This window comes from Oryctolagus cuniculus, chromosome 9 (assembly GCF_051225735.1).
Source record: "Oryctolagus cuniculus isolate XC-2025 breed Fujian yellow rabbit chromosome 9, ASM5122573v1, whole genome shotgun sequence".
Lineage (NCBI taxonomy): Eukaryota > Metazoa > Chordata > Mammalia > Lagomorpha > Leporidae > Oryctolagus > Oryctolagus cuniculus.
Window position 1 is genome coordinate 86721472 of NC_142875.1, and position 21273 is coordinate 86742744.

General features: G+C 43.8%; 1 protein-coding gene, 1 long non-coding RNA gene and 1 other non-coding gene across 3 annotated transcripts; 2 read left to right on the forward strand and 1 right to left on the reverse strand.

Annotated features, from left to right (window-relative positions):
• Window positions 1-378: 378 nt before the first annotated feature.
• On the reverse strand, window positions 379-20285 carry POLR1D (RNA polymerase I and III subunit D). The gene is made up of 2 exons (XM_051834138.3): window positions 20212-20285; window positions 379-1031 (listed from the first exon to the last, which is right to left on the reverse strand). Exons 1-2 carry the CDS (start codon window positions 20226-20228, stop codon window positions 764-766), a joined length of 285 nt encoding a protein of 94 aa, XP_051690098.2. The 5' UTR covers window positions 20229-20285; the 3' UTR covers window positions 379-763.
• On the forward strand, window positions 9357-11905 carry LOC149124655 (uncharacterized). The gene is made up of 2 exons (XR_016213363.1): window positions 9357-9523; window positions 11600-11905. It is a non-coding gene; the product is annotated as an uncharacterized LOC149124655 (long non-coding RNA).
• LOC127487703 (U6 spliceosomal RNA) lies at window positions 9765-9871 on the forward strand. Its single transcript, XR_007914760.1, has one exon. It is a non-coding gene; the product is annotated as a U6 spliceosomal RNA (small nuclear RNA).
• Window positions 20286-21273: the final 988 nt, after the last annotated feature.

Sequence of the window (21273 nt, forward strand, 5' to 3'; positions counted from 1 at the left end):
TGTAAGTCTTTATCTAAATAAGGTCCAGCACTAAAATAGTTATGTTACTTTTAACTTTTTGAGAGTTCTTGTCAAAGCACCACTTAAAACCTATATAATCAAAAAAATTAAATGTAGAAAACTTGTTCTATCTAAGGAATGACTTTGAGAATGCCCAGGAAACCAGAGTTAGTTCTTGAACCTCTGGTCATTTATATAGAGTGCTCCAATCCAAGGCATTTTGAGAGTTCCCTGTGTTGTTCACTTGAAGGAAAGCCCCATGCAACCTTATCACAGCGCTTCTTGGTAAATCCCAGCCCTCGAGGCTGCAAGTGTTTCATAAAATGGTCACTGGCCACTTTCCTATAGTTTAAGTTGGACACCTCAAAAAGTAAAATATAGGATGTACAAGAATTTTATTTTTTGAGAAATTCTGAGAAATGACCAAAAGCGCAGTACATGAAAAAACTGGCTTAGTTTTAACAATCGCTGAGAACTTTAAATTCTAGATTTGCGTATTTTCAAACAACTTCCAAACAAGAGAATAAAAACAGTACTTAGGCACACTGCCTTGCCACCACCGCTCCCAGCACATGCCTTTCAACTTGCTTCTTGGGCAGAGTCAATTTTTCGCCTGCCACCCACAGCCTCTCTAAGAACAAGGGATCTGCGGTAAAAGCCACGCTCAGTTGTTCGCCCTGACGCTGAGCCGTCCTCGGCGCTCGGCCCCGCACACCTCCCACCGGGCCCCGCCAGGCGCCACGGGCAGGCCGATCAGGCTGCCTCACCGCCGGCTGGACCGCGCCTCGTGCTTGTCCTGGGCGCGGCGCTTGCGTGGTGGCGAGTGCCTGGTGGAGCTGCGAGCGTGCAAGCTGCGCTTGTGATTGTGGCTTCTGTGCTGCTTCGGATTTGCTTCTTTCTGGTCCTGGCTTTTCGCAGGTTCCTTATCGCCCTCTTTTTGTTCGTGGTCTTGCTCCTTGTGGGAGGGCAAGGTGTTCTTAATTGTGTTTATTAGAAATCTTTTATTTGTACCAGCAAGAGGACACTTCATCCTGGGGAGTGAGAGAAGAGGAAGAGCATCACGTGAGGCAGCAGACGCCAAGCGACCCGATCAGGACAGTACCCAGAGCCTGCTTCCCAAGACCCGAGTGTTCCGCTCTCCTTGCATGCCACCTAGTGTAAAGTCTGCGTACAGGGAACCAAGACAGCCCCTGAGACACTCCAGGACCTGCCGGAGCCTGCGCGTCTCTCCTCCTTAGTGGGCCTTTGTTCACAAGGCAAATTGACGGAATCACTTGATATTTTCTCCTGAAATAGGTGCTCAACTTGACTACAATCGGTTCCAAATTAAACTTACTGGGGCTTCATTTTTCTTACCAGTAAGTGTAACTCAGTCTCTTCCCAAGGAACAATAAAGTATATCCCGCTGTCCTTTTTATCTGTTTATTCCTCTTGAATTACCTGGTCCTTGTTTCTTTTCTAAACTTTTATTTACTTGAAAGCCAGAGACATAGAGGTCTCCCATACACTGGTTAACTCCTTAAATGCCTGCAACAGCTGGGGTAGAGCAGGCAGAAGCTGGGGGCTGGGGCTCAGTCTAGGTCTCCCCTATGGGTGGCAGTGGTTCAAGTGCTGGAGCCATCTCCTGCTGCCTCCCAGAGCACGCATTAGCAGGAAGCCGGGATCATAAGCAGAGTCAGGACTTGAACTCAGCACTCATCTGGGATAGGGATGTCCCCAGTGGCGTCTTAACCACTTCGTCAAATCCCTCTATATCTTGAGTACAATAGCTAGATGACTTACTATAGAACAAAACTACAAACATGCAGTAATATTTTTCCTTAAAAACAAACCTCTCATTCTTCTTATTAGGACTCTGGTCTGTGCTCTCTCTGGGAGAACCTTCCCCACACTCACCCTTGGAGTAAATTTCTCTGCATCGTGTATTTTAGGAGCTTTCTGAATCAAGTTCTCTCAGGAGAGAGGTTGTAACTATTAAGTTGCCAACCTGCATGCTTTTATTTACATATAATGTATGTGTATATATGTCTCTATATATTACATATATAATGCATATATATAAATTAAACTATTCATTTTTCAGGTGTAGTAAATATTTCATTTTGGAACACTCCCATACAAATGAAAACCTGCATATTTCCCTTGGCCTTAAGCAGTCTGCCACATATTGGGCTAGTTTAGGGGTATACCGATCCCCAAATCATACTGCTCAGGGTGGTTGGCATTAAGCAAAAACGAAGATGGGTATTTCCAGCTTCCAATAATACACTGATTTATAGGGAATCCTACATGGTACTTCAAAATCAGTCCAACAGCACTCCACTGTAGGAACCACACGGTCCAGCACCACAGCCTCACTTAGAGAGATGTGTCTGACCACCCCAGGCGACCCAAATGGCAATGAATATGGGAGTAAAAGGAGGGGGGGATTAGGAAAAGAAAATATTTCCTGCTGCAATTAAGTAGCTCTTGAGCCGATAAGAAAAGAGAAGTTATCAAAGGTTACTCAGCGAGCTGTGCCTGGCATGCTCAGATGAGGAGAAGTGATGGGTGAGAGAACTGCAGCATGAGGACAAGCAACCCAGTGAGAGAAGGACAGTGGTGGAGGGCAGCATAGGCAGTGGGAATGTCCAGAGGAGCTGACAGCACTGGCGTTCAGAAGCCACAGTGAATGAGAGGAGGGGCAAAGAAGAAACGCCAACAATCAAGAATAAACAGCTGTGGCTCCAAACTACTGTGCCACCCAGTGCGGGGATCCAAACTGTGGGGCTGCCTCTAGCCCTCTAGGGCTTTCTGAGCCTGTGGAAGAAATTCGCCAGCATCATGCTATGCAGTAGTCCCAAGGCAGAGCCGTCTGCAGCTGGAGTGACAACAGCACAGCACCACTTCTGAGCAGCGAGCAGCGGCCACGCTCTTCCTGCAGTGGTCTGTGAGGGGGCTGCTGAAATCAGGCACTCGAACCACTGCCCAGGCAAACTCAGCGCCAGTTCAGAAGAGCGCTACATCCTGCATGTTCCAACCAGCCAGCACTGAGGACCCATGGGAGGACCACCCTTCAACTGCAGGTGCCTCTTTCGGCCAACAGTGGCCTGGTACTTCCTGTGAAAGCCAAAGCGTTTTTGTGAGCAAATGGATCACATCTGTCTCTTGGATATATAAGGCTAGGAATAGCTGGTGACAAAATGGCCAATTTCATAGCATTCTGGACTATTTTCACTGAAAAGGCCATTTCAGTGCTGGTAAAACTAGTCAAAATTTCTCTGGAATAAACAATGAAGGACAGGCGGTGACCAAATAAACCAGGACCTTGAAACACCACCTTCAGTCAACTCCTGGCAAGTTCCATTCACTCTGTTCTCTTCAGTGTCAATTCATCTTCTGTGTGTACGTGGGATGGGCAGAGCCCTGTTTCACAACTGCGGTGCTGACAGCAGGGAAGCAGCAGAAGACACGCTCCTACTGGTGTGACCCACAAGAGCGATTTTCAGAGAATGAGATGATTCTCCATAGTGCCAGAAGAAAACTGGCAACGTGTCTTCTTAACACCAAAGACGCAATTTTGAATGTTGGCTGTGCCTGGGATTCTAGCCAATGATTGCTTTGGAAAGACCATGATTTGCTGGGGTGAGTGAGCTTTGGAAGTCAGACCTCTCCCAAACATGCAGTACACACTTTAGACATGGTGACAAATACTCATTCATACTCTTAAGAATAAATACAGCCGGCACTGCGGCTCACTAGGCTAATCCTCTGCCTTGCGGGCACCAGATTCTGTCCCGGTTGCCCCTCTTCCAGGCCAGCTCTCTGCTGTGGCCAGGGAGTGCAGTGGAGGATGGCCCAAGTCCTTGGGCCCTGCACCCCATGAGAGACCAGGAGAAGTACCTGGCTCCTGCCATTGGATCAGTGTGGTGCACCGGCCGCAGCGCACCGGCCGTAGCGCTATTAGAGGGTGAACCAACGGCAAAAGAAGACCTTTCTCTCTGTCTCTCTCTCTCACTGTCCACTCTGCCTGTCAAAAAAAAAAAAAAAAAAAAAAAGAATAAATACAGGGAGGAGTCGCAAGCAGATGTGAAGATACATATAACAAATTATTTTGTGTAAAGAAATTACAAAATCTACGGCCGATGATATGGCATAGCACGTATTCTATGAGTGCCAGTTGATATCCCGGCTGCTCTACTTCGCATCCAGCTCCCTGCTAATGTACCTGGGAAAGCAGTGGAAGATGGTCTAAGTGCTTGGGCTCCTGCCACACACGTGAGAGACCCAGATGGAATTTTAGGTTCCTGGCTTTGGCCTGGCTCATCCCCAACTGTTATGACCATTTGGGGAGTGAACCAGTGGATAGAAGATATCTCTCTCTCTTTCTCTTTCTGTCTCTCCCTTTTTCCTGTATCTCTGTCTTTCAAATAAATAAATCTAAAAAAAAGTTTTAAAAAATCTGCATTGAACAGATCCAAGAAGAAGGATACAGCATCAAAGCCAACATCTGAGGAATCAACTGGGAGAGCTGCTCTGGTCTTTAATGTCATTAATGCTGACCCTCACAGCCAGTTGTTTTATTGCTGAGAAACCAGACTACATGGTGCAGTGGCTGGGCACACATGCTCTGGAATCACACCATCTAGCAGACTGTACCCTAGGCACATTATTTCATCTCCCTACTGCCTATTAGCTATTTGGTGGGGATAATAGTGACTATCTTAAGAGCTGCATGCAGATCAAATGAGCAAAAACATGTAAAGTGCTGAGAGCAATGCATATGGACATACAGATAACCAGCACTTAAGTTAATTTAGCTTTGGCTCATGAGCCTAGTCTACCACTGACTCAGCTGTGTGACCATGGGAAAGTCACTTAACTCCTTTCTTATCAGTTCTCCCCATTTGTAAAGGAGAAATAATAAAAGTACCTACCTTATAAAGTTATTTATAAAGATAATGGGATAATGCATGAAATCTGTGGCATAGTGCCTGGCATACAGCAAAGCTTCAGTAAGTGTTACCCAGGGGTCCAAAATTTCTTATCCCCAGTTTTAAACTTTGAAAATCAAGTTCTTTTTATGACATTAAAATTGTTTGGCAGCAAAACTGGGCCTGATCTGATTCTGGCTATTTATATATAGTTTCCATCCCATTTACTGTAAGCATTCAGATGTTTTACTGATGAAATCCTGTGCTAATAAACAAGTATGCTGGACAGGAGGACTGTAGGACATACCGTATGTGCCCTTTATAAAATGGGAGAATTCCTAAACTTTGAAACTCCTCTGGACCCAAAAACTTTAGATGAGGCATTTTCACATACTCTCTCTTCATGGGAAAGAGCACACATGGCACTGTAATAAGTGTATCAGTGATTTTTCTAAGATGGCAACTCAAGGTTATCATGCTAAGTCTCAAATAACCTGTTGGAAAGTTAATTGAGAACAAAGCAGAATATCTGATGTTTCTCAATTAAAAAGAAAAATCTAAATCATAATTAAAAGTTAATGAGACATTTTCATCACAATGGTGATGAAATTAAAAAAAATTCTGCTACTTGAAATGGTTAGACTTTTCTATCTGGAAGTTTCAATCTAAGGATAGCTCAATTTTCCACTGATATCAGGATCGATGGGCTGGTAATTTACATTTCCCAACCATTCTGCAAACTCCCCAGGACTCTGCATTCTCAGATGTAATCCTGAGGTTGAGGCAGTGATCTCTACAGTCCCTTCCGGTTCTAAGAGTCTTTGCTTATGATCTGAATGTAACCCTTCTAGAAAGGTCTCTCTTGTCCCCCCCCACCCCGGTATTTCAGATGGTATGAGAAATGGGTATAGACACTCAGCTGCTGTTATCATCTTTGAGGTGCAACTTGGAGCCCTCCAGGAAAAGGGCAGCCCATGGCTGCTGATGTATCTGCACCACCTATCACTGCTGCCCTAGATGGCATGCTGGGGTGAGGGACCAAGGAGGCCACAGAGCAGGGCAGGGCAGCTGCCTTCCTGTCTGTACCTTACTCTGGCTAGCTGACTCTCTCACCTGGATAATTTTTAATGTTTGGTTCTAGAAAGTTATACTAGCTTAGGGGAAAAGAGTCCTATATAAGCTGTCAACAGCATATATGGATATAAAACTTTAAATAGGAAACTGGTTAAAACTGCTTTAAAAAGTTTTAACTCTCAAATTTAAGACTGGTCTATCTATATTAAACTTTAAAAGAGCAGCTGGGGACAGGTATTTCATTTAGGCATTAATGACACTGCTTGGGATGCCCGCATCCCATAGGACAGTGCTTGGGTTCAAGTCCCGACTCCACTCCCTGCTCCATTTTCCTGTTAATGCACCTCCTAGGAAGCAGCAGGTGAAGGCCCAACTAGCTGAGTCCCTGCCTCCCACAGAGGGGCTACAGACTTTGGCCTGGCCTGGCTCTGGCTGTTGCAGGCATTTGGGGAGTAAACCATCAGATGGGAGCTCTCTGTGTTTCTCCGACTTTCAAATTCATTAAATTAAAAGGGAGGCAATTCTCCTCACTTTCAAATCGGTCAGCCCAGGAGCTGTGCTGGGCTTCATGTGCCGATTAAAGAGATCAAGATGGATCAAGGATAGCATTATAACTCTTCTTTTCTTCTTTTTCTTTTCTTTTTTTTTTTTTTTTGGCCTGTGTAAGTAGGCATATTGTATAATATTTATTTTAAAAAGGCACTTGCTCCCTGCAGTTAGTTGTCAGAATCAACTGTGGAAAACAGGAAATTGTAAAACAAACCTAAGAACAGACAGGGGAAGATCAGGGGAATTGTTTTTTTTCTGATATTTCTATTTCTGTCTCTTTTGCTGTAGGATGGAGTTAGTGGTATCCAGCTTGCTACAGATACAAGCCTGCCACTTCTGGCTTTAAAAATATTTTTATGAATATGAACCATCAAATAGTGACCCATGATCACTCGCCACTAGGGTTTTATGGTAGAACAACAACAATGATGCCACATTTATGAAGCAATCACCCAGTGCAATGACATTAACAATTTTATCACTACAGCCATCATCCATCTTACAGAGGAACAAAAGAGGAGGCAAGGCACTGATGCACCATTCCAAGCTGGTCAGATGTGCGGCTGCACCGGAGCCAGGAGTTTGCCCCAGACTCAGCTACTGCTGCATTAGCAGTGCTGGAGCAGAAGGAGCAGAACAGGGAAAAACTCGCTGTGGTCCAACCAGACAGCCAACGAACAGAGAAGCTAGGGAAGAAACTACAGGTGGAAAGCTCATCAGTGTGCCTGTAGCCAAGGCTTGTCTATCTAGGACAGGCCCAAGGTAGCAGTGCCAACCACGATGTCAGGTCTGGAGCACTCAGGAGCCCAAGAGAATTCACCGACACAAGCAAGGACAAAGAAAATCCCTCACGCACACTTTGAGATGTATGAGCTACAGCAGGCATTGAGAAATTATGACTCATAAAAATTACTTTTAAGGTTAGATGTCTTTGGATCAGTGAAGCACTTCAATTCATTCCTTTATTCTAGAGCCAAATCCATTCCCAAACCAGCAAACAGCAATTTATCTTCCACCCTATACATTTCTTTGCCTTATCGTGGATATAAGCCTAAAATAATGCCTCGAGAAAGACTGAAGCAGAAGTGTGATTCTGTGAAACAAGGGTACTATTTTTTATCTTGATGATGTGGTTGATTACAACTCATTTTGTTGTTTAATGCCACCACAACTACCATAACCACCCATGGTGCTGCAGCTTATAATTTGGCAATCAAATGCCTCTGTGTGTGGCAACCTGAGGGATGCTTTTATAGTGTTATAATCCCTATCACTAACAACCCTTTAATTACTCTGCATACAACAGTCCTGAGGCTCATGGTGGGTGTTCAGTGACTTAAAAATAGTTGACATAGGCATGTGTGTATATGAATATATAATACAAAATCAGAGAATCTTTCAAATACAAGGTAATGTGCTAGCTCGTGAACCAAAGTAAATACCAGGCTATCTGTCTACATATCTGTGCTCTTGAGAGACTGTGGAGAGGTACAGGTAGGGAAAGATGAAGTTCAGAAGTCGCTTTGTGGGAGAGACACGGCTGTCATCCTTGGCCTGCTGTCCCCTTAGCAAGGCAAATCATTTACATGGATATGTGATCCAACAGCACCTGGGCCAGCGCTCTCTGATGCACTTTCGTAATTGGGTATGAGAGGAATGTGGAAAGCAATCCCAGAAGTTTATCAGGCAGTAATCAACAAAACAGCCAATGTGGGACAAGGAGCACTAAGCTACGCACAAATTCTACTCCCATCACCAAGCAGCTAGCAGGGATCAGCCTCAGGAAACCTCTCTGGGCTCCATGTGCATTGAGTATAAAGTGAAGGCTTTCAGTCTGTGGGCCTGAAATATGAGGATTTCAGCAAGTTTTTGGAAAATGGCTATGCAAAAACTAGGCATGAATTTCAAAATGTTTTTGCACCAAAATATTTTAATTCCATTTTCCCACAGACTTTTTGAAGGATCTTCTTCGTACTTCCAAGAGCCTTATTCTTAAACCACCTGAGAGGTGAGCCCTTCCCTCCCTCCCCAGTGGTTTCAACACAGGTGCATGGCACTCTCCACTGTGATCATGTGTTCACTGGTCTGTGTCTACCAGAGGATTAAAAACTCTACAAACAGCAAAGTGTCCTTTACTGCTGCCTGTGGCCTCTTCTTACTGGTGCTCAGCAAATATGAAAATGAATAAAGAAACACATGTCTGGAGGCAGACAGGAGAAACTATATGCTTTCCAATATCCAAAAGATGGTGACATAGAATGGAAAGATGAAGTAGGTGATTTTTCCCCTGACAAAGTGACCCCAGACCAAAACAGAAAAGCATCCAAAAACACCATTCCTCTAAAAACAACTGAGCTGAGAAAATGAAGGATCTTTTTTTTTCTCAATTCAACCTTTGGGGCTTTTGGTGCCAAAAGATAAGCTTTCCACAGGCTCAAAATTATATTAGGCTATAGAGAAACTGAAGTGAATGTGACCAGAATAAAAACAGCTTTGTAAACAATGAAGCTGGGCAAATTCCTGAAATTTATGCTTACAAACTCCCTGTGTTGACTAAAAGAAAGTCATATGGGCCAATATTTCAGATTCCCCAAGGCCTGTGCCAACAGCTTCTGAAGAGGTTCTTTTGCTGAAATACACTCAAGGAAGAATACAGCACTCAATGGTCTTTCTTTATGAAATAAAAAGTTCAGCAATCTCTTTCTGGCACCCTTTCAAATACCTCAGTAGGGTTTTTCTTATGGAACGTCCCAAGTGAAAAACTGCCACTCACATTGGTTGCACTTTAAATTTTAAAGCAAATACAAAGTTTAGATGCTTAGACAAACAGGCCATGGTCCACCAGTAAGCCACAGATTGTCTACTCCTCGAAGATCTGCACAAGGAGGTCCTCTCTGCAGGGATGGGTCTGGACTCCTGCAGCAGGACACCTGACCAGGCTGCCTTGGCACTACCCCCGCACAGAAGAGACATCTGCCCTGGGCAAGGTATGGGGCCACCTGGGGTCTGCAGAGTAGACTGGCATTATTCCTTCTTCTTCTTCTTTTTTTTTTTTTTTTTTTTTGACAGGCAGACTGGACAGTAAGAGAGAGAGACAGAGAGAAAGGTCTTCCTTTGCCACGCTGATCCGAAGGCAGGAGCCAGGTGCTTATCCTGGTCTCCCATGGGGTGCAGGGCCCAAGGACTTGGGCCATTCTTCTTCTTTTTTTTTTTAAGATTTATTTTCTTGTGCTCACTTCGGCATCACATATACTAAAATTGGAATGATACAGAGAAGATTAGCATGGACCCTACACAAGGCTGACACGCAAATTCGTGAAGCGTTCCATGTTAAAAAAAAAAAAAAAGATTTATTTTCTTCAATTGAAAGACAGAATTACAGAGAGATGTAGAGACAGAGAGAGAGAGGTCTTCCATCCAAAGGTTCACTCCCCAGATGGCCACAATGGCCAGAGCAGCGCTGACCTGAAGCCAGGAGCCAGGAGCTTCTTCCGGGTCTCCCACGCAGGTGCAGGGGCTCAAGGACTTGGGCCATCTTCTACTGCTTTCCCATGCCATAGCAGAAAGCTGGACTGGAAGATGAGCAGCCAGGACTAGAACCGGTGCCCATATGAGATGCCAGTGTCTCAGGCCAGGGCTTTAACCTGCTGCGCCACAGCCCAGCCCCCATCATTCCTTCTAATTAATAGGGATTGGTAATATGTTTTTCAGATTTGTGGACATGTCAAAATCACCTGGGTGTCTTTTTAAAACTCCAAAGCCCAGGCCACGTCCTGTAATCACTGATGGTGGTACACAGGCATTGGCATGTATTTGAAGTTCTCCAGCTGATTCCAAATATGCAGATAAATTTGGAAACTAGTGGCTAAAAGTTTCTATTTACAAATACATGGAATTCATGTTTGTTGTCTTAAGTGAAGCAGGTTATCTGTCGCTCCCCGTCTTCGTGGAGGAACGACACAGGACCCTGCGCTGTTCTTTTGTCTGCTCGGCCCTCCCCGGGTTTGCTGCTGGTTCTTCCCGGGTTGGCTACCGACCCTTCCACCTCCGTGGAAGGGCGGTTCCCCCTAGCCACTTTCCCCACTTCCTCAGGAGAGTGGCACACCGCCGGCCGGCTCTCTCGGGGGCTGCACAGGTGTTCCTTCAGATAGATGTTCCCCTTAGATGTTCCTCCTTGCATGTTGTCTCTCTCCTCCTTTATAGTCCTCTTCCACCAATCCCAACTCTGCTACCCACACGCCGAGTACGCTGCTCTCCTCCAATCAGGAGCAGGTCCTACAGTTTATTGGTTGAACTGGAGGCAGCTGTGTAGAAGCTGTTTCCCTTCTCAGCGCCATATTGTGGGAAAGCAGATGCATAGAATAAGTCTTAATTCCAGTAACTTAGTCTAGTCCGAGTTGCTCCCCACAGTTATCAAGGAATTGAACCTTGTCCTTCAGTAAGCAGAAGCAAGCCAGGATTGTCTTAGGTCCAGAACTCCTTTCATAGCCTGTATCCCCTGGGGTATACTGGAGCAAGAGCTGGCTAGGAGAAAGTCAGGTGCCCCTGAAGTCACCAGTACCCAGAGATTCCCGCTTCTGGAACAACACAGACAAACAGGACAAGGGAGTTGGCATTGTGGCTTAGTAGGGTAAAACACCGCTTGCAACATTTGCATCCCAAAACCAAGTGCCAGTTGGATTCCTGGTAGTCCTGCTTCTGACCTGGTTTCCTGCTACTGTGCCTGGGAAGGCAGCAGAAGACGGCTCAAGTACTTGGATCCTTGCCATGCATGTCAGAGAGCCAGATGGGGTTCAGGGCTCCTGGCATTGGCCTAGCCCAGATCTGGCTGTTGCTGCCATTTGAGGAGGGAACCAGAGGATGGAAAATCTCTCTCTCTCTCTTTCTGTTGCTATGCCTTCAAATAAATAAATCTTTTAAAAAGGACAGTCAAAATGTAAAAACAGAGAGAGAAAAGTAAATAAACTTCCTTTTATTTTTAAAGCAATAAAGTCTTCCATATGGTTGATTTACAGTAAACATTACTAATTTTGTTAAATCTTGTTTGTCTCTGGGGGCTGCAGCTGTGATGCAATGGGTTAAGCTGCGTGGGTTTGAGTCCCAGGTGCTCCACTACCGATCCGGCTCCCTGCTAATGCGCCTGGGAAAGCACTGAAGGATGGTCCAAGTCCTTGGGGCCCTGCCACCCGCACGGGAGACCTGGATGAAGTTCCTGGATCCTGGCTTCAGCCTGGCCCAGCCCCAGCCATTGAAACCATTTGGAAAGTGAATCAGCAGATGGAAGATCTCTCTGTCTGTCTGTCTCTCCCTCTCTCTCTGTAACTCTGTTTTCCAAATAAATCAAAAAATCTTGTTTGTCTCTTTAATAATTATGTGTAGAAATGGGAAGTACACACAGCGTACTTTTGCTACACGCACAGTATGATGCTGTCACATGACTGAGTGGCAAGTTGAACCAGCTGCCTGCTCAGAGGGGATGAACCTGCCACTTTGAAGAAAGCAATTCCCAATATTCATTGCCAAAATAAAATGGGCATTTAAGTGAAAGAAAAATGAATTTTGGAAAATGTGAACCTGACAGGTACCCCGCATTTAAAGACATTTCCGAGGTTATCAGTGGTGATATTTACAAACAGGATTTAAGAAATGTTATATAATGACATATGTCAACATTTGGCAAATCTTCCTGACTCAGGGAGCACTATTTTGCAGGTGACCAATGACGATATAACAAAACTAAAAATGGGTAGAAGATCCACTCAAAGTGCAATGTGGACCGAAGGATTTTATTTTTAAAAAATAAGAAAATTTTGTATTACTAAAAAGAATGTGAACAAATTACCACCAGTGGAAATTACTTGCAAAGTTTTGATGTAGTATCAAAGCAAAGTATCCTCAGTTTTCTGAAACAGCTATTGAAATACTTCATCCTTTAAAAAGATTTTATTTGAAAGACAGAATCACAAACACACACATACACAGAGGGAGACGTGGGGGAGAGAGAGAGAGAAGTCTTCCATCTACTCATTCACTCCCTGATGGCTGCAACAGCTGGAGCTGGGCCAGGCCAAGGCCCAAGGCCAGGAACAAGGAACTCAAGCTGGGTGACTGCTCTCACATGGGTGTCAGAGGCTCAAGTACCTGGGCTATCTTCTGCTGCTCTCCCAGGTATGGGGTTTGGCAGCATCAATAGAGGCAGCCCCTACTTCCTTTTCTAAACACATGTTTGTGTGAGGTTGGATTTCCTTCATATACTTGAAGCAAGATTAAATAGTGCGACAGAATGCACCTGCAAAATAGTGCTCCCTGAGTCAGGAAGATTTGCCAAATGTTGACATATGTCATTATATAACATTTCTTAAATCCTGTTTGTAAATATCACCACTGATAACCACGTGTCAGGTAACAAAGAGGTTTGCAAAATTATTAAACCATGTCACTGTATTCAATGCATTTAAAACACAGTTACTTGTCCAGAGTTGGCATTCTAGCATAACTGGTAAAACCATCACCTGTAATGAGGCATCCCATATGGGCACTGGTTTGTATCCCTCTTCTCCATTTCCCATCCAGCTCTCTGCTAATGTACTTGAGAAAGTAGCAGAAGATGGCCCAAGTACTTGGGTCCCGGTACCCATGTGGGAGACCCAGAAAAAGCTCCTGGCTACTGGCTTCAGCCTGGCCCAGCCCTGGCCATTGTGGCCATTTGGGGAGAAAACCAGCAGATGGAAGATTCTCTCTCTCTCTCTCTCTCTCGTAACTATGACTTTCAAATAATTAAAAATAAATCTCCTTTTTTAAAGATTTATTTTATTTATTTGAGAGACAGAGTTACACTGAGGGGCAGAGACAGAGAGAGAGGTCTTCCATCCACTGGTTCACTCCCCAGTTGGCCACAATGGCTGGAGCAGCGCTGATCCGAAGCCAGGAGCCAGGAATTTCTTCCGGGTCTCCCACAAGGGTGCAGGGGCCCAAGGACTTGGGCCATCTTCTACTGCTATCCTAGGCCATAGCAGAGAGCTGGGACTAGAACTGGCGCCCATATGGAATGCCGGCGCTTCAGGCCAGGGCTTTACCCGCTGCACCACAGTGCTGGCCCCTAAAAATAAATCTTTTTTTAAAAAAAGTTATTTGTCATATAAAATGTTATCTTAACATGTAATAAGTTAATCACTTTTATTTTTAATGAATTACTAAATATTGACTCAGTTCTAATATTTGTATTGATAGACACAACTCACATAAGCAATATGTTTGGAATTTTCAATAATTTTTACAAGTGTAAAGGATTATAAGACTAAAAAGCGCATGAGCCACTGTTACATTGGAAAAATATAAACATGCCAACAGGAAGCCTCATCTCATTGGCTAATGGAAAGTGTAAGCTTCACACTGTACTTCACCATGGGATCTGTCTCTTACGAATCTGAAGCATCTGACATGGCCTGTCACAGTTTACTCCCTTGACAACAAGAGAAGAGCTGCTAGTGTCCTTCCTTCTATAGTAAAAGGTCCCCTAGATATGAATCTGACACAACTGCTAGGGGAGACAAAAGACATTTCTGGCCTTGCAGCTAGATGTAGACAGGAGACTAAATTCTGGCCAATGCGGTATACATGGAAATGGTGTGGACAGTTTCTGCAACTGTTCATAAAAAGAGGCAGTGTGGGGCCATCGCTGTGGCACAGGGGGTTAACATCCTGGCCTGAAGCACCAGCATCCCATATGGGCGCCGGTTCGAGAACCAGCTGCTCCACTTTCGATCCAGATCTCTGCTGTGGCCTGGGAAAGCAGTGGAAGATGGCCCAGGTCCTTGGGCCCCTGCACCCACATGGGAGAATAAGCTCCTGGCTTCGGATCAGTGCAGCTCCAGCCATTGCGGTCAATTGGATAGAAGATCTCTCTCTCTTCCTCTCCTCTCTCTGTGTAATTCTGACTTTCAAATAAATAAATAAATCTTAAAAAAAAAAAAAAAAGAGAAAGAGAGAGAAGGAGACAGTGTGCCTTCCTTTTCTTCATCCTTTCTGCTACAAAGGTACATTTTAATGGCTGCTACTGTATTAGGCCACATAGAAACAGTCATGTCCTATGTGGGAGATCTGGAAAAATGGAAGGAGACTGGGTCCATGCTAACTCTGCTGAGCTACTAACCTAACTGGGATGATACCCATAAAGCACCCCCTGCCCCCCAAGCCTTCTCCATGGGAAGCAGAGCTGGCATGGATACACTAGTCCTTTTACCATAATAAAGTTCCACTTAGCTAACAAGTGCTACTAAGGCTGTCGGGACAACTGACTTCTATCTGGACAGCTGCCTAGACACAAAGGATCCCCTGGCATGCTCCTCACATAGCAAGGACCATGACTGATATTTGCTTATGAACTTGTCAGATCATCTGAAGTCATGATGTGGCTCTAAGTCTTTCATATAAGGTATCATTAGACTATATCAATGACTACTGATGCAGATCCTGCCTTACACTGAAAACCCTAGCTCCTGTCCCTAACAAAGTTTGTACTAATCTGATTCAGATTGGTAGAGGCACCTTAATTCTGTAAAGGAAAGAGAAAGTTGGAAAGAAGGCAGCAGCAGAATTATCTAATATTTACTATGTCATGCCAGGAACCAGGCTGCATGCTTTCATATGTATTACCTCAGTGAATTTTTACAATTATCTTCCCAGGAGGTAGGCATTTTACTGAATCTAAGATGCTTACGTATGTTACATAGAGACTGACTTAGTCACACTGGATTATTTCATTATATAATTTCATTCATAAATACATCAGAATTTCTAAAAAAGTTTTTAAAATTAAAATAGCAACAGTACCCCTATCATACCTAAAAACATCAAAATGAATTCTCTCATAACTTCAAATACTTCCAATTGTCTCATGTTTTTTACAGTTAGTTTGGGTACAGATACAAGGTACACATTTTATTTGCTGTCCCTCAAAGCTATTAATTCATAGGCTTACCCTTGTTTTCTCCCTGAAATCTATCTGTTGAAGAACTGCATTGTGTTCTATGTCCTGTAGAATTCTCCCTATTTTTTGGTTTTTGACTGCAGCCTTATAGTATCATTCAATATGCTCTTCTGCCCTCTATTTCTTGCAAACTAATTACTATATCTAGGTAGTGATTTGATAAGATTTAGCTGACTTTTTCACAAGGATGGCTCATGGATCTTACTGCAGCTGTTTGTGGTACAAAGACCCATCATCATATGCAGGTACGGTCAGCCTGGCCCATTCATTACAAAGCTCCTTATCAACCTATCACCTCATAGAGTTAGCAGCCACTGACTTTCTTTGCCTAGATCCAATCTATCATTGGTGCAGTAAAATGGTGTTACTCCTAAACCAGTTTGCAGAGGTATAATTTATATAGAATAAAATGTCCCCTTTCAAGTGAGCAGTTTTATGGGTTTTGACAAATCTATGAAGTCATGTAGCTGCCACCACAGTCAAGATACAGAACATCTGCAGTCAACCCCTTCCTCCCACCCCAGGTCTTGGCAACCAATGATCTGTTTTCTGTCCCTACAGTTCTAGATTTCCTAGAATGCCATATAAAGTGGAACCATATAGTGTATAATGTTTTGTGTCTGGCTTCCTTCACCTTGTATGACACTTTTGAGATTCATCCGTGCAGTGAGTATCAACAATTGTGCTTCTTTCTTTCTATGGTTGGGTAGCATTGCATTCATAGATATAACCACCATTTGTTTATCCACTCATCAGCTGAAAGGCATTTGGGTTGTTTCCAGTTTGAGGCTATTATTAAAAAAGCTGCTATGCGCACTACTGAACAAATTTTTTTTTGGTGTAGATTTAAGTTTTGAATTCTCTTTCATAATTTGCTAGAAGGAACACTATGTATGGTGAGTCTACATTTATAAGAAATTGTCAAACTTGGCCAAAATGGCTGTGTGGTTTTACATTTCCACCAACTCTATGTGAATTCTAATCACTCCACATCCTCATCTTTATTTTTTCAGTACTGTCAATTTTAAAAAATTTTTCATTATTCTAGTGTGTGTAGTGGTAAAGGGATCATTTATGAGGCAAATGCACAGACACATACACAACAAGACAAAGCTCCTGCTGCTTCACTCCCTAAATGCCCAAAACAACTGGAGCTGGGACAGGAACCCAACTACTTGAGTTATCACCTGCTGCCTCTATGGGCATTAGCATTAGCAGGAAGCAGGATCAGAAGCAGAGATGGACCCCAAACCTTGGTATTTGGTATGGGATGCAGGTACCCCAACTGGCAGCCTAACAGGAGGCCAAATGCCCAGCCCTAGACTGTGGTTTTAATTAGTATTTACCCAATCACAAATGATTTGAGCATCTTTTCATATGACCACTGGCCAATCCTGTATCTTCTTTGATATAATACTTATTCATTTTTTTTGTCCATGCTAAATTGAATTGTTTGCCTTCATATTATTGAGTTGTTAAGAATTCAAATGATGGGGGCCAGTGCTGTGGTGTAATAGAATATGACTCGACCTGTGATGACAGCATCCCATAGGGCACCAGTTCGTGTCCCAGCTGCTCCACTTCTGATCCAGCTCTCTGCTAATGGCCTAGAAAAGCAGTGGAGGATAGCCCAAGTGCTTGGGCCCCTGCACCCATATGGGAGACCAGGAAGAAGCTCCTGGCTCCTGATCAGCCCAGCTCCGGCCATTGCATCCATTTGAGGAGTGAACCAGCGGATGGAAGACCTCTCTCTCTGCTCCCTCTAACTGTAACTCTGCCTCTCAAGTAAAATAAAGAAATCTTAAAAAAAAATTCTAATGATGATAATCTTATTCCATAATCTTTCTACATACATTAGTTGTAATTCTCCTATAGAAAGTTTGCTTTCATTGATTACTTGTAACTTGGGGGTATAATTTTTACAAGGAAGAGAAGAAATGTTTGATGCTTCTATTTACCAGTTTTGTGAGTTATGATTTAGCTTCCTAGCATTCTCTAATAGGTTTGTCATTGCGATTATCACAATGATTGCACAGATTTTTAACAATTTTAGGTGTTTCAGTCATTCTAGTTTTATTTTAGAGGTGACTAAGTTATCCCATCTTTGACTAAGGGGAGGTCTTTCAAGTTAGTTACTGAGTCTTGTCGCTCCCCCTCTTCATGGAGGAACGACACAGGACCCTGCGCTGTTCTTTCGTCTGCTCGGCCCTCCCCGGGGTTTGCTGCTGGTTCTTCCCAGGTTGGCTACTGTCCCTTCCACCTCCGTGGAAGGGCGGTTCCCCCTGCCACATTCCCCACTTCCGCAGGGGAGCGGCACACCGCCGGCCGGCTCTCTCGGGGGCTGCACAGGTGTTCCCCTTAGGTGTTCCCCTTAGATGTTCCTGGTACATGCCGTCTCTCTCCTCCTTTATAGTCCTCCTCTGCCAATCCCAACTCGGCTGCCCACACGCTGAGCACGCTGCTCTCCTCCAATCAGGAGCAAGTCCTACAGTTTATTGGCTGAACTGGAGGCAGCTGTGTAGAAGCTGTTTTCTTCTCTCCCAGCGCCATATTGTGGGAGAGCAGATGCATAGAATAAGTCTTAATTCCAGTAACTTAGTCTAGTCCGAGTTGCTCCCCACAAGTCTTACATAACTTCTTTGCTTTCTGGCATGACAAGGTTCCCCAACTTCTCTTATGCATTTCCTGCTATGTAACGTGAAGAGTCTGGTCTTGGCCAAAGGGAGGGCTGCACTTTGTGCTCAGCTTCTACAAGGTAATCTGTCTTATCTAATGGAAATACCCTTGTTTAGGGTGGTTCTGGCCACAGTTAGGAGTATTAGAAAGGGGGCTGGTGGGACTGGCATTGTGTTCTAGTGGGTAAAGCTGCAGCCCGTTGCACCGGCATCACATATAGCTGCCGGTTCGAGTCCTGACTGCTTCACTTCCAATCCAGCTCCCTGTTAATGTGCCTGGGAAAGCAGTGGAAGATGGCCCTAGTGCTTGGGCCCCTGCGTCCACATGGGAGATCCTGAAGAAGCTGCTGGCTCCTGGCTTTGACCTGGTCCAGCCCTAGTCTTTGCGGTCACTTGGGGAGTGAACCAGCAGATGGAAGAGTTCTCTCTCTTTTCCTCTTTCTGTAACTCTGCCTTTCAAAGAAATAAAATAAATCTTAAAAAAAAATGGGGGGCTGGTCATGTCAGAAAGACTAACCAGGTGATGAAGGTGAGAGCTTTGGGCTACTGGGATCAACTAGGTAGTCACTCAGTCATTACCCCACTCAATCAACCAACAGGTAATGGAGCCCCTACGGAAACTCTGAACACTGAGGCTCAGGTGAACTTCCCTGGTTGGCAATACTCCATGTGCATCATCACACATTGGTGCTGGGCAGGTAGAGGTCCTGATTCCATGGAGGAGAGCACAGCAGAGCCTTTGCTTTTAGAACTCTCTCAGACTTGGCACTTTGGGAATCTTAGCCTGATTCTGAGCTCTAGTGAATTGTGTGAGGTCTTCCAGTAAATAACTGAAGCTGAGGAGAGTTTTGAGGATCTCCTAAACTTGCAGTGGTCCAAGAAGCGAGGGCAGTTTTGGGGAATGTGACCTTTAACTTTGCAGTTCAGCTAACTCTGGACACTGATTCAACCTGCAGTCAGTTAGTGCTCTAAGGATTCCTGCCTCCTTTCAGAAACTGTTTTTATAATACAATGTAGGCACACTGAGTGCTCACTCCTACTGAGTGGTTGTCAGTCATCATTTCTAGGATTTTTCAATGCACAGAGGTAGAAAAAGCCATTATTTTTCCCTCTCTCTTTTTAAGGAGAAAATCTAGCACAATTTCATAACAATATTTCCAATCCACATTTAAAATTAGAACATTTTACTTCTACTTTATTCCATATATTTGTATTTCTTCTACATGGAAAATAATGGTATTTATTAGAGAATAAATACTTATTTGTTTTATCCTATTATATATCATTCTCAGCATAGGAATACCAATTATAATAGTTCACTATAATGCATTTTTAATTAAATATAAAATATCTAAAATCAGCATATGAGGATACTTCAAAAAATTTGTGGGAAAAGTAGAATTAAAAGTGCATAAAAGTTTGAAATTTATACATAGTTTTTTTCATAATTTACATTCCATGAACTGCTTGAAGACTCCATGTATTTATTGAATGTAAATGCTATTGTTAAAGTAGTGCCTAAAATAGTAGAATTAATTTTCAAGGTTAAATTCTTTGGTTTACATTATTTATTTATTAAGTATTAAGAAGCTCCATTATGTATGGAAAGTGCAAAAGTAAACTTTAGTTGTATGTGCCTGAATTATCATATAATCAAATATAGTTAAATTTTTAAAATAAATTTTAATTTTTTTGAACCACAACAGCAGAAAAACTATTGCTCTCATATGGGTGCTTCTGGGCCTGGTGGTGTCTGCGTGTCTCTTGGGGGCTGTGAAACAGAGGGAAGACAGAGCAGGATGCACATTCTCCATGCACAGCCTGCTGCCTACCTCTCCACGCTACTCCAGCTCCTCAGCATCCGGCCCTCAGCAGTGTTGTTACTGCACACTCACCTGTGGCTGGTCTCCTTTACTCCTGCTGTTTTATGTGCCTCCATCTGCTAAGGATTCGCATATTTACAATCCCAGCCAACACTTCTCTCCTTGATGTTCAAGTTTTAACAACTTACCAACCCATGGGTCCCATTGTTTCTGCTCTAGTTTTCCCACGTTTTGCCTCCTTTAGCAGTTCTTCTATCGCTTTCCTGATGGGAAAAAGGAAGAAATTTGAGAGGCAGTCACCACACTAAAATTTCTGAAAATCAACTCACTCCATAAATAGGATATTGGGAAAGGAACTGATTTTTGAAGCACCATCATGGGGCAAAATTTTTTAAAATGCTTGAGGGTTTTGAACACAAAAATTAGTAAGAAACTTTTTATATGAAAAGAATAAACACTGAAAAGAAAATGAAAGAGGTAGAAAAGGACAATATGGAAAAAAATTTCCAACTTGAGACCGTTAAGCCATGTATTCTTAATAATCATATAAAAATTCTATTTCTTTTGTTATTAACTTGAAGAATAGCTGAAGACATGAATGGCCAGATGTGCATGTGTGTATATCCATATATCATGGACTGAACAGGTCTCTGAACTCATGCAGATGTTTAAAGTTTGATGTCTTCTGTTAATGAATTAAAGGTGGATTTGATCTAGTTATGGCATCTGAGAGGTGGGTCTGGCTGGAAGTCTTTAGGTCACTGGGGGCTTGTCCTCAGAAAGGAGTTCTTGAGAGAGGCATGGTTATGTAAGCTGAGTTCACCTAACTTCTGTCTCTGCTTCTTGGCTCACCCTGAGGTGGTTCCTCTGCACCAGCTCCACCACTGCCAGCCTCTGCCAGATGCCAGACTAATGAGGCCTCCCGATCCTGAGCTGTGAACCTCCAAACTGTGATTCAAAATAAAGTCTTGGGGCCATCGCTGTGGCGCAGCACATTAACGCCCTGGCCTGAAGTGCTGGCATCCCACATGGGTGCCGGTTGGAGACCTGGCTGCTCCACTTCTGATCCAGCTCTCTGCTATGGCCTGGGAAAGCAGTAGAAGATGGCCCAAGTCCTTGGGCCCCTGCACCCATGTGGGAGACTGGAAGAAGCTCCTGGCTCCTGGCTTCAGATTGGTGCAGTTCGGCCGCTGAGGCTAACTGGGGAGTGAACCATCAGATGGAAGAGCGTGCTCTCTCTCTCTCTCTGC